Source organism: Bos taurus, chromosome 15 (assembly GCF_002263795.3).
Source record: "Bos taurus isolate L1 Dominette 01449 registration number 42190680 breed Hereford chromosome 15, ARS-UCD2.0, whole genome shotgun sequence".
Classification (NCBI taxonomy): Eukaryota; Metazoa; Chordata; class Mammalia; order Artiodactyla; family Bovidae; genus Bos; species Bos taurus.
In genome coordinates, this window is record NC_037342.1 from 14414688 (window position 1) to 14426734 (window position 12047).

The 12047-nt window shown below is 37.8% G+C and overlaps 1 protein-coding gene across 6 annotated transcripts in view; it reads left to right on the plus strand.

Annotated features, from left to right (window-relative positions):
* The window catches only part of MTMR2 (myotubularin related protein 2), a 118420-nt gene that overhangs the window by 85507 nt on the left and 20866 nt on the right, over positions 1–12047 (plus strand). For all 6 annotated transcript variants that reach the window (XM_024975400.2, NM_001102194.1, XM_024975401.2 and 3 more), the window contains 3 exons: positions 1431–1580; positions 2332–2520; positions 10447–10632. In XM_024975400.2, coding sequence (XP_024831168.1) covers positions 1431–1580; positions 2332–2520; positions 10447–10632 — 525 coding nt within the window. The remainder of the gene's footprint in view (positions 1–1430; positions 1581–2331; positions 2521–10446; positions 10633–12047) is intronic.

Sequence of the window (12047 nt, forward strand, 5' to 3'; positions counted from 1 at the left end):
TTTTTACTTTTGGCTATGCTGCGTCTTTGTCACTGGACTCGGGCTGCTTTCTCTGCAGCGCGCAGGCTTGTCCTCCTGCAGCGCAGGGGCCCCAGGTGCGGGCCTCAGAGCTGCGGCACGTGGCTCCTAGAGCACGCAGGTTCCAGCACAGGCTCAGGGATTGTGGCGCATGGCTTAGTTGCCCCGTGCCGTTCGTGATCTTCCTGGACCAGGGATAGAACCCCTGTCTCCTGCGTTGGCAGATATATCCCCATCCACTGTACCACCAGGGAATTCTTTCTTTATTTTAATATCTTCTTGGGTGTTTGGCAACAGCTTGAGAAATACCCCTTTGGAGGAGAAGTACTCCTGCACTTTCATTTCAGGTTTTTATAACAATTTTGTGAATAAGGATAGTGAAATTTTTCTTGAGGCACAATGTATTTTATTATAAAAAGGATGGGTTTAGAATTTACATGGAATTTTTTACTACCTTTAGTCAAGTTATAAGCTGTGCCACAATTTCTTCATCTCTACAGTGACGTTAATGAAACCTGAATACAGTAAAGTGTGTGTGTGTGTGTGCACGTGCATGCATGTGTAGGCATAACGCCTGCAGACAGTAAATGCTCAATAAATGTATATATATATTTACTGTAATTTGGTTTCTTTTGATTCTTTTTCTGTTTATTGTCAGAGGTAATAAAATTAAAAATAAATGTATTTTCTTAATTCTAAGCACTTACTGTAATGGCTTTATTTTCTATACTAATGGAGGATGGAAATTTTAAAGTGTCTTATTAAGTAATTGTATATGTGAAGTGGTATATTAGTTATAAATATAACAAACCTTTAAGGACCAAAGTTTAACAGTTGATGTGTATTAAAAAATAATGTTTTGTTTCTCTTGCTTCTTTTTTTTGGGGGGGGGGTGGCTTTGCCTTCTGTTACTTTCTTGTTTTTCTCATATGTTTTACATTAGCGACATTAGTACTGTAAGATTCACTTAATGTATATAAGTGATAAATATGTGCATAGCATTCTAGTGGATGCTTAGTGCCTGCCCTCAGACATTTCTTTGTATAGATGAACAGCAGCACAGTCAGTCATCCAGTCAAACTATATGAGACTGTTCTTTTTAAAGACAAGAACATTTTTATTTTTAGTCTTACTGTTTCCTTTGTTTGATATGTTTAGGACAGACCCAGCACTCAGTCAGTATTTAATGACATAATAAATCTGTTAACATAAAACTGAGTGCCAAATGAATACAGATTTTCTTTGTTATAAGGTCTCATCCTAAAAGCCTGATCACCATAGGCAGACAATAACTATTCAAACAACTTAAAAGATAGTGGAGTTTAAGAGAAGTTGAGTAGGAGCCTTCTGTTGTAATGTTTTCAGATATTTCTCTTAGGCAGTGATTTGTCTTATGTTTATTTAACATGTAGGGAATTCCGAATGAAAGCTGGAGAATAACAAAGGTAAATGAACGATATGAACTCTGTGATACCTACCCTGCCCTCTTGGTTGTTCCGGCAAATATCCCTGATGAAGAGTTGAAGAGAGTGGCTTCCTTCAGATCGCGGGGCCGTATCCCAGTAAGTGTGAAGCTGTGCTGAAGCTTCCCCATTGCTTTTGTGCTGCACATAGTGCAGAGGATAATGAATAGGGGAGTGGGTGCGGGATAAAAATAGCTACAGCAGCGGGTCCTCTGTGGGGCTATTAGGGAATGAGTTATTGAGTAAAATTAAAACCAGAGGAAAGACTTACACTAAAGAGGTTTCTGGAGAGTTTGAAATGGGTATAAGAGAGCTGCTCAGAATTGCATGGCTCTTAACTTGAAGTCAAACTTGGCTCTGGTATTATTCACTATTTCTTTATCTTATACAGTTGGTCATAGTGATAAATGCTCTCTTCCTTTAAATCTTGGAATGAAGAAAACTGTACAAATTTGTGATGAATTTCTGTATTCTGGAAAGATGAGTTCTAATAATTTTAGGTACAAAAATGTGTAGACTCTGAACACTATAGTTGGGCATTTTTGCTGAACTTTAAAAATGGAGTTTACCTAAGCTCCCTTTTAATGTATTTTTTCCCTAGAGACAACACTTTTAATTAATGACTCTTCTAAATCAATATCTGATTAACTAATAAGACCAAGTTTTCCACATGCCAGAGTTGACTTGAAAGAAAAATGATGATTTTTTATAGCAGCTTCATATTTCTTTTCATGGTTCGGCTTTGAATCCAGTTAGAATGTAAAAAGAAAGAGTTTTATTGAGTAATGTTTTGGGAAGAACTCTAGAGAAGCATGTCAAAGGGTGTGTTGCCACTTTTCCCCCCATTAAGGTTTTGTCATGGATTCATCCTGAAAGTCAAGCCACAATCACTCGGTGTAGCCAGCCCATGGTAGGGGTGAGTGGGAAGCGAAGCAAAGAAGATGAAAAATACCTTCAAGCCATTATGGACTCCAATGCCCAATCTCATAAAATCTTTATATTCGACGCCCGGCCAAGTGTTAATGCAGTTGCCAATAAGGTGAGATCCTCTTATAGTAATTAAGATTATAGTTACAGTTTCATGAGTTTGTCAGGAGGTAGTTCAGTGGTAAAGAATCCACCTGCAATGCAGGAGACCCTGGTTTAATCCCTGGATTGGGAAGATCCCCTGGAGTAGGAAGTGGCACCCTGCTCCAATATTCATGCCTTGAAAATTCTGTGGACAAAGGAGCCTGGAGGGTTACAATCCATGAGGTCACAGCGAGTTGGATGTGACTGAGCACGCGCACACGTACACAGTGCAGTAGGATGAGTTTAGGCTTTTCATTCGCTAAAGATACAGATTCTAATCCTGGCTCTTTACTTGATAGTATAACTTAAAAAATTTTATTTTTAATTTTATATTGAAGTATGGTTGATTAACAATGTTGTTTTAGGTGTACAGCAAAGTGACTCAGTTATACATGTATCTTTTCTTTTTCAAATTCTTATTCCTATATAGGTTATTACAGAATATTGATCAGAATTCCCTGTGCTTATTGATCCTTATTGGTTTTCTGTTTTCAAAACAGCAGTGTGTACATGTCAATCCAATTTAATTTTAATCTTTTTAGTAACTTTAATTGGCTTATTTGTAAAATGAGAATCATAAAAACTAACAGAAGTGTTTTAGGGGCAAAACTCACCTGATAAACTGTTGTTTTAGGAGCAAAACTCTCCCTTCTCCAAACTGGGCACCAAACTGAGTTTGTGAGACTGTAGTCTGCACAGCACCCTTGTAGGAATCATGCAGAGTTCTCAGTGACCAGTGCTGCCCTCTTCTGGCAGGTCTCTGCCTGTACGAACTAGTCACACTGAAGACTGGCAGTTAGTTGAAGCAGTGGTCCTGATTTCTGCTATAGAATAAATACTAGCATTGTGGAAGCAGAAATTCTGGTCCACTTGGAAAAATCTACTACTGGAGAAGAAAAGAGAAGAGAGACAGTTTAGCTTTAAAAAATTGCCTCTCAGATAAGACAAAGAAAAAAACCCACACGGCCTCCCTCCAAAATTAAAACACCCCAAATTCTATAAATAAATAAGAGACACACACCATTAAACCTTGACTGTACTTCCAGACCCCTGTGCATATGTGTGTACTCATATATTTAAGACAGAATGGGATAATTGCAACTTCCTTTTTTAATTGATGCTGTTTCTTTCTGTGCCAATAAACATACATCTGTAACATTTTAATTGTATGATAACTAGTAACACCAATTGTTTTTGGATATTTAGGTTATTATTTTTTTCTTTTTTTGATTCTTTTTTGCTATTATAAACAATGCTGGAGTGATCATCCTTTAATTAAATTATGGAGCATGTACTTAATTATTTCAATCCTGTTTAGTGTTTTGAGGACACTTTGAATTCCAGGCATTCTCTGTTAAACTGTAAATATTTCCCCTTAAAGGCGAAACAGGACAGTGGACATATGAAATTGGTTCCCCAGGGACTGGTGTGTATTTTCCCAGTAATTACTTATACCATGAGTTAGTAGGAATGAGACTCATTATCTTGGATGAGGGACTTCCCTGGTGGTCCAGTGGGTAAGACTCCATGCTTCTGATGCAGGGAGTGCTGTCCTATTCCCAGTCAGGGAACAAGATCCCACATGCTGCAACTAAGACCTGGTATGGCCGAATAAATAAATAAAATATAGTTTTTTAAAAAGATGTTATCTAGAATGAGAGGCGTATAAAGCAGAAAAGGGAGTAGGCAAAATGTTATACTCCTTGTAAAATGATTCCCACATGTATTTCACTATGGAAATCTCTTTCTTAATAAAGACTGGTATATTTTATGTATTGGGACATTTTTCTTATCATAAAATGTGTAATAGACAACAAAAATCTAGGAAGGGATAGGCAAAGTAAAGGAATAAAAAGCACCTATAATTACTGATCTTTGATATATTTTCTTCCACTATTTTTTCTGTGTATTAAATATTGATTATTTTGTTTCATTGTTTTTCATTTTTATAAAAAATATTTCTTTCCAACAGCTGTTCCTTGAGAAATACTTTAATAGTACTCATCATATAGCTATGTCATTGTTTACTTAATCATTCTTCTAATATTAGATGTTTAATATTTAGTATTTTAAATAATAACTAAAACAAGTACCTTTTGTTGACATTTTTGTTCCCTAGCTATACCATTACTATATCCTAATTTAAAATACTCATATTTTTAAAAGTTTTGCACATATTGCCATTATTCTTCAGGAAAGTTAGTTTAGCAGCTAGATAGATATCTTTTTTCTTGCTGTTTTACTGAGATATAATTGACATGGAAAAGTACGTAAGTTTGAGGTATACAGCATATTGATTTGAAATATATATATATGTGAAATGATCACCACAGTAAGCTTAGTTAACGTCTGTCACTTCACATAGTTATGGTGTCTTTTTCCTTGTGATGAGAATTTTTAAAATTTACTCTCTTAGCAACTTTCAAATATATGATACAGTCTTGTTGACCATAGTCATCACATTGTACATTATATCCCCACAACTTATTTATCTTTTAATTGGAAGTTTGTACCTTTTGACCACCTTCACCCAATACCCACCTGCTCCATCTCCCTTTTAAAATTTGCAAAAGGATACATATTTGTTGCAACAAATATTTTTTGTCTTCATGGTAAGAATATTTTTTATAGCAGTGTGAATATGTGTGAATAGTGTGAATATGTGTGATACAACGTGTGAAAGTGTATGAAATGTGTGAAACAGTGTGAATATGTGTGAAATAGCAGTGAATATGTGTGGAACAGTGTGACTGTGACAACTTCTTTTGCAGTCCTGAGCCGTATCAAGAATTAAAGCTTTACTAGCCACTAAGCCTTCCATGTGTGCCTTACCCCAATTAGATTTGCCTCCTACCCCTGCTAAGGTAACCACTACCCTAACTTTTACAGTAGTCATCTTCTTGCATTACTTAATCTGTTGTTACTGAAGTGTACACATCACTGGTCTCTGTAGTTTAGCCTTGCCTTGTGAAGATTGTGTTTATATGTCTTTTAAGCCTCTCTTCATCTACAGTCTTCCCCTTGCGCTTCCCTCCCTGATTCCCCGCTTCTCTCCAGTATATTTTACTGCAGAGTTTCCCATAGTCCATACTTTGCCGATTGTGCTATGGTATAGTTCTTCTGTCCTCTGAATTTCCTTCACATGAATTCAGAGGTTTATTCAGATTTAGGTTCAATTCCTTTGGCAAAGCTGTAGGGGATACATCAGGAGGCACACTATTTGTGGCTGATTCTTCTTTTTGGATATTAGCAACTGATCAAGCTCAATGCTGAGATCTGTTACTTCAGTGGGGTTGCAAAATGGTGATACTCTTAAGTTCATAATTCTTTTCAGCTATTAGTTGAACTCTTTCTAAAAAGAAGCACTTTCTCTTATCTAAATTGTGGTTAATCAGCAATTCAGTTCATATAAGAAAGCCAGGGTAAATACTTGATTCTTTTTCCTTATTTACCAGTTTTCCCAATAATAAATTGACTCTCTACCATCCCATGAGAATGACTAATATTGTAAAGTGTCATTATGCATGCACTGGGCTTCCCAGGTGGTACAGTGGTAAGGAATTTGCCTGCTAGTGCAGGAGGCACAAGAGACACAGGTTCAATCTCTGGGTTAGGAAGATCTCCTAGAGTCAGAAATGGCAACCCACCCCAGTATTCTTGCCTGGAAAATTCCATGGATAGAGTAGTCTGGTGGGCTGTAGTCCATGGGGTCACAAAGAATTGGACACAACTAAACACATTGATGATCAGTCCCTTAAATCTATTTCTCACTTCCACTTGTCTAGTCAAGGCTATGGTTTTTCCAGTGGTCATGTATGGATGTGAGAGTTGGACTCTGAAGAAAACTGAGCACCGAAGAATTGATGCTTTTGAACTGTGGTGTTGGAGAAGACTCTTGAGAGTCCCTTGGACTGCGAGGAGATCCAACCAGTCCATTCTAAAGGAGATCAGCCCTGGGTGTTCTTTGGAAGGAATGATGCTAAAGCTGAAACTCCAGTTCTTTGGCCACCTCATGTGCAGAGTTGACTCATTGGAAAAGACCCTGATGCTGGGAGGGATTGGGAGCAGGAGGAGAAGGGGATGACAGAGGATGAGATGGCTGGATGGCATCACTGACTCGATGGATGTGAGTTTGAGTGAACTCCGGGAGGTGGTGATGGACAGGGAGGCCTGGCGTGCTTCGATTCATGGGGTCGCAAAGAGTCGGACACGACTGAGCGACTGAACTGAACTGAAACACATGTTGTGTTTGTATGTAGTCAGCAATTTCTAATTCATGCAGATAGTATTAGAATTTTTTTTCTACCTTTGATCAAAAGGAGACTTCAAATTACCTCCCGAGTTTGTTTGGCATGACCATAGTAAATAATCTTTAGGCTTCCCTAGTGGCTCATCGATAAAGAATCTGCCTGCAATGCAGGAGACATGGATTTGATCCCCAGGTCGGGAAGATGCCCTGGAGGAGGGCATGGCAACCCACTCCAGTATTATTGCCTAGAGAATCCCGTGAACAGAGAAGCCTAACGGGCTGCAGTACATGGGTTCGCAACAAGTTGGACACGACTGAAGTGACTGAGCCACACACGGCAATCTTTGCTATCTGGTATGATAAGATACAGCAGAGTCATCAGGAAATCTTGTACGTTTCCTGTCCCAGGCTTGGAATAGCCATCTCCCTAAGAAGTTCTGGTTTCTGTTAGTAGGAGATGGTATTTGAAACCATAATTTGGTGCTAAGGATTCTTATTTGCTACTGGACTGGTCCAATTTCTGAGTCTTTACTGAATAGACTAGGAAATGGATAAAGCCAGGAAACATTAATATATTTTTAAAGATAAAGTACTTCATGAGTTCATACTGGTGCTTTCAGTTTGAATTCAGTGTTAAGAGTTGTTACATGTGTGCATGCATATGTATGTTTGGCTCTTTACGACCCTATGGACTGTGGCCTGCCAGGCGCTCTTTGTCCATGGGAGCCTCTAGGTGAGAATTCTGGAGTGGGTTGCCATGCCCTCCTTCAGCGGATCTTCCCGACACCCCATCTCTTATGTCACCTACATTGGCAGGCAGGTTCTAACATAACTTCTTCAAAATTACATGTGTGACTTCTTCCTTCCCCACCAGGAATGCTGATTCTCAAAGTCAGAGGGAATGATAAGATTTGTTATGTTACATAATTACTCACTTGCTTTATCCTACCGTGGTGCTAGAATAACAGTGTTACTAGTATCCCCAGTACATTTAGGGAAAAATGTTTTTGGACTTGCTCCCATTGTAAAATACATGTGTTGTATTTACATTGTCAGAGTAGGTAGTCTTTACACTCCCTTCTGTACACTTCTCCCTTTTACCTCTGACTTCTAGCTGTATTTTGTGCACGCAACCAGTTCTTATGTGGAAGTCTTTAGTCTTTTTCTTCTGTCTGAAGTTGTTCTCTTCTAAGTATTTCAGCAGAGCTGATAGAAACAATATTCTGAGTATTCACCTGCTGATAGCAGCTTATGAGGGACTTCTCAAGTGGAGCAGCAGAAAGAATCTGCCTGTCAGTACAGGAGGCCCAAGAGACGTGGGTTCGATGCCTGGCTTGGGAAGATCACCTGGAGCAGGAAATGGCAACCCACTCCAGTGTTCTTGCCTGGAAATTCCATGGAAAGAGAAGTCTGGTGGGCTACAGTCCATGGGGTCCCAAAGAGTTGGCCACGACTGAGCATGGACACGGGCTGGGGGGAGCAGCTTATGTTCCTTATATTTATGTTGGTTTTCCTGGGCATAAAATTCTTGGTTCGCATTTGATTTTCTTGAATGTCTTAAAATTGCCTTTTTTTTTTTGTCATTAAGTTTCAAAGTCTAATCATAAACTAAATTTCTTTTCTTTCTGAGTCACTCTTTTTACTTCGACGTACAAAGAATTTTCTCTTTTGTTTTTCTTTGAAGTCCAGTTATTTTGCCAGAATATGTCTTCATGCTGTATATTTTGGGTTTATATTATCAGGTATGCATGTGTGCTGTTTTCATTGGGAATTTCAATTTAAAAGCATCATGACTGTTTTCTTTAATCATAGTTCTTAGTATTTATTTCATTTCTTTGTTTTGGCTTTCTTCTTCAGGACTGCTATTACTCCTGGGTTGTCTCTTCTTTGCCTCTCTTCATCATTTGTCTCTTTCTCTTGAATCTTTTTTATGTCTAATTCCTTTTTTTTTATATTTCACTTTTCACTGTTTCTTTTAATTTAATATCCACTGTATTCGTTTGCTCTTGAGTTTCTTCTAATTTGGTCTTCATTTCTAATTTTTTCTCTTTTATTTCTATTTGTTTCCTAGTTCTTTCACTTAATCTGTGAGTTTCTCTAATAACTTGTCTGTTAGAATGGACAGAACCCTTCTCGGTTTCAGCTGCACTTCTTAGATTGACCTTTTCTTTCCTGTAGTTCTGGAGGAAGAGAGCTAAAACCAGGAAGCAGAACAATAAAAACTGTAAGACTCTCTTGTGATTCCCTTGTTCTCTAGTCCATCTTATATGCGTTGCTTCCTTCTGCATTTCCTTACGCATCCTTACGATAGCATCGAGATCTTGTGACTGTTGGCGGCTTTGGGGTTTGCTGGAATGCTCTGTCCTCTAGTTCTGTCTTCAGTGATTTTTTTGTGTGTCTTCGGTTTTACTATCTAGTTGCTCTGTTTTTAAATAATACCAGTTGTATTGAAATATAATTCACATGAAATGGATTCTTAAAGTATGTATTTCAGTGTTTTTAGTATATTTTCAGAGTTACATGACAACATTTGACGTACTCATCAAGTTCTACGAGTCTTGATTCCAGAGCATTTTCGTCCTGTGTTTTCGTGACAGGCTCTGTGTAGTTGCAGTATGACCATGTTTCTAGGATTTGTTGCAACACATTTGAATGTCCCTCTGCCCCTGATGTGAGCTGTCCCTACTCTCCAGAATAATCCTTGTTAACAGGGACCTAATGAAACGCTGTTAATTTTGTACTTGTGCCCATCTTGACTCTAAACCATTTCCCAAGCTGTCAGTGTCAGAAAGGAAACTTGAACGTCTATTCTTCACTAATTTGTTGTTAGTTAAGAGGTAAGTTTTATTGTTTTCAAAAATGTGATCTCTTAATTTTATATAACTACAGTGACTGTTCCAGTATCTTCCTAATTTTTTTTCCATTAGTGTTCAAAGAGGTGTGATTTTATACCTGAGATAAGAGGCATATTTTATCCAAAAGGCAAAAGAATATTTTATTCATAAAACAGAGAAAGATTCAACCCAGAAAAATTTGGTTCTTCTTTCCAGCTGTAGCTTACTGTGAACACCAACTATTTCTCATTCTATTCTGTAGATGTAGATTTATCTCTTTGAAAATAGTGGTAATATTCTGTAGTACTCTGTGCTTTTATATTTGTTTTGTCTTTTTATTTAATAATAATTGTGCAGTTACCCTAGAAGTCAGTCACCGTGATTACAAAGCACTTTGCAAATATTAAGATGAAGTGAAGAAAAGCATGGGTCAGGTGTAAACTAGACAGATGTCCCTGCACATGGAACTTCAGTCTTCTGTATGAAATTGTGTTTTGGTAGGACTTGAGATATGGATAGTGAAATTACAGTGCTTTAAGTACCTTCCTATATGTTATCATATATAATTTTAATAACAGCAACAAGAGGAAGTCAGGTGAGCATGTGTATTCTTGTTTTATGAAGAACGTGTGGGACAGCGTGGTTGTGTTAAGTTGCCCTGAGCCAGCCACATTTTCCCATGGAGTTTCCTGTCCATCAGTCACATGTATCAGCTTTGATGCTTTTGGGTAATTTATGGCACTCTTTCAAGGATGTCATCATACCATGAATATGCATTCATTTTTTATTTCGTGTGATGTTATTTTTTCAGGCAAAAGGTGGAGGTTATGAAAGTGAAGATGCCTATCAAAATGCAGAACTAGTTTTTCTAGATATCCACAATATCCATGTTATGAGAGAATCTTTACGAAAACTTAAGGAGATTGTGTACCCCAACATTGAGGAGACCCACTGGTTGTCTAACTTGGAATCTACTCACTGGCTGGAGCATATTAAGGTGGGTATATGTTACTGTTCTTTAAACTGTTAGAGACTGTCACACAAGGACTTTCTCTGCCCGCTTGTGTGTTGGCTCTTACAACTGAAATCAAGATGAAAGTACCTTTTTAAACAGTGAAAAATTGATAACTACTTTGATAATTAGAACTACTTTTAAGTTTTGGTGTTTGAATGAATTAGGTTTCTGTATTATGCATTTGGTTCTGTTGTACTTTTTTTCCCCTTTCTTTCCTGCTGCTGCTGCTGCTGCTGCTAAGTTGCTTCAGTCATGTCTGACTCTGTGCGACCCCATAGACGGCAGCCCAACAGGCTCCCCCGTCCCTGGGATTCTCCAGGCAAGAACACTGGAGTGGGTTGCCATTTCCTTCTCCAGTGCATGAAAGTGAAAAGTGAAAGTGAAGTCTCTCAGTCGTGTCAGACTCTTAGCGACCCCATGGACTGAAGCCTACCAGGCTCCTCAGTCCATGGGATTTTCCAGGCAACAGTACTAGAATGAGATGCCATTGCCTTCTCTACCTCTCTTTCCTATCCTATCTGAATCTGCCCATCCTTCAGTTCCCAGTTCACTTCTTTGATAAAGTCTTCCCAGATGGAATTCATTTCCATTTTCTCTGAGCTTTTCATTTTACTTTTCTTTCCAGCTAATCAGATGCTCCCATGTACTTGATTTAATTACTTTTATGTGTCAATTAACATAGATTGCTGATTCATGGAGAGTAGGACAGGATAAATCATATTTCTTCTTTGTCCCCACAGGAGCCAGTGTAGTACTATATGATGTAAATAAATCAGCCAATAAATAATTGTTACATAGCTTTTGAAAACCATTCCGGCCAGGCACATGAGGTGAAGTAGTTAAATGAAGGAGACTGTATGAACCTCAGCTTGCCTAAACATAACGTTTGAAGCACTAAACATTATTTCAGTTATTATAGTTATAAATATTTTCAGATAGGTCTGAATTTCAGTATCATAGCTTACCAAAATATATATCTCTGTATATTATATATAGATCTCTATATAATATATGAGCACATATATTAATATTAGGAAATAAATGGAAATAGGATTTTTCATGTTAAAGAGTAGATTATACTCACATGAAGAGCTCTAAAATTAAGAAAAATTGAAGGCTAAATTGACCTCTTGAGAATTATAAACTATTTTGATTATTGTTTCTCTTCTAGAAACACAGAAGCTTGAATGTAGCAAAGTACACGAACATTCTTCTTTTAGAGAGCACGGTCATGGGGACCGTCTATTACATTGTATGATGTGTAAATAGAAAACCGTAAGACTTGATTTGGAACTGACATTCACCGCAGCATTCTGTAAATTACAGGTCATTTTTTAGCAGGTACAACATTCTCTCCAAAAAACTGGCCATAACAGAAACACATTTCCTTGGACGAG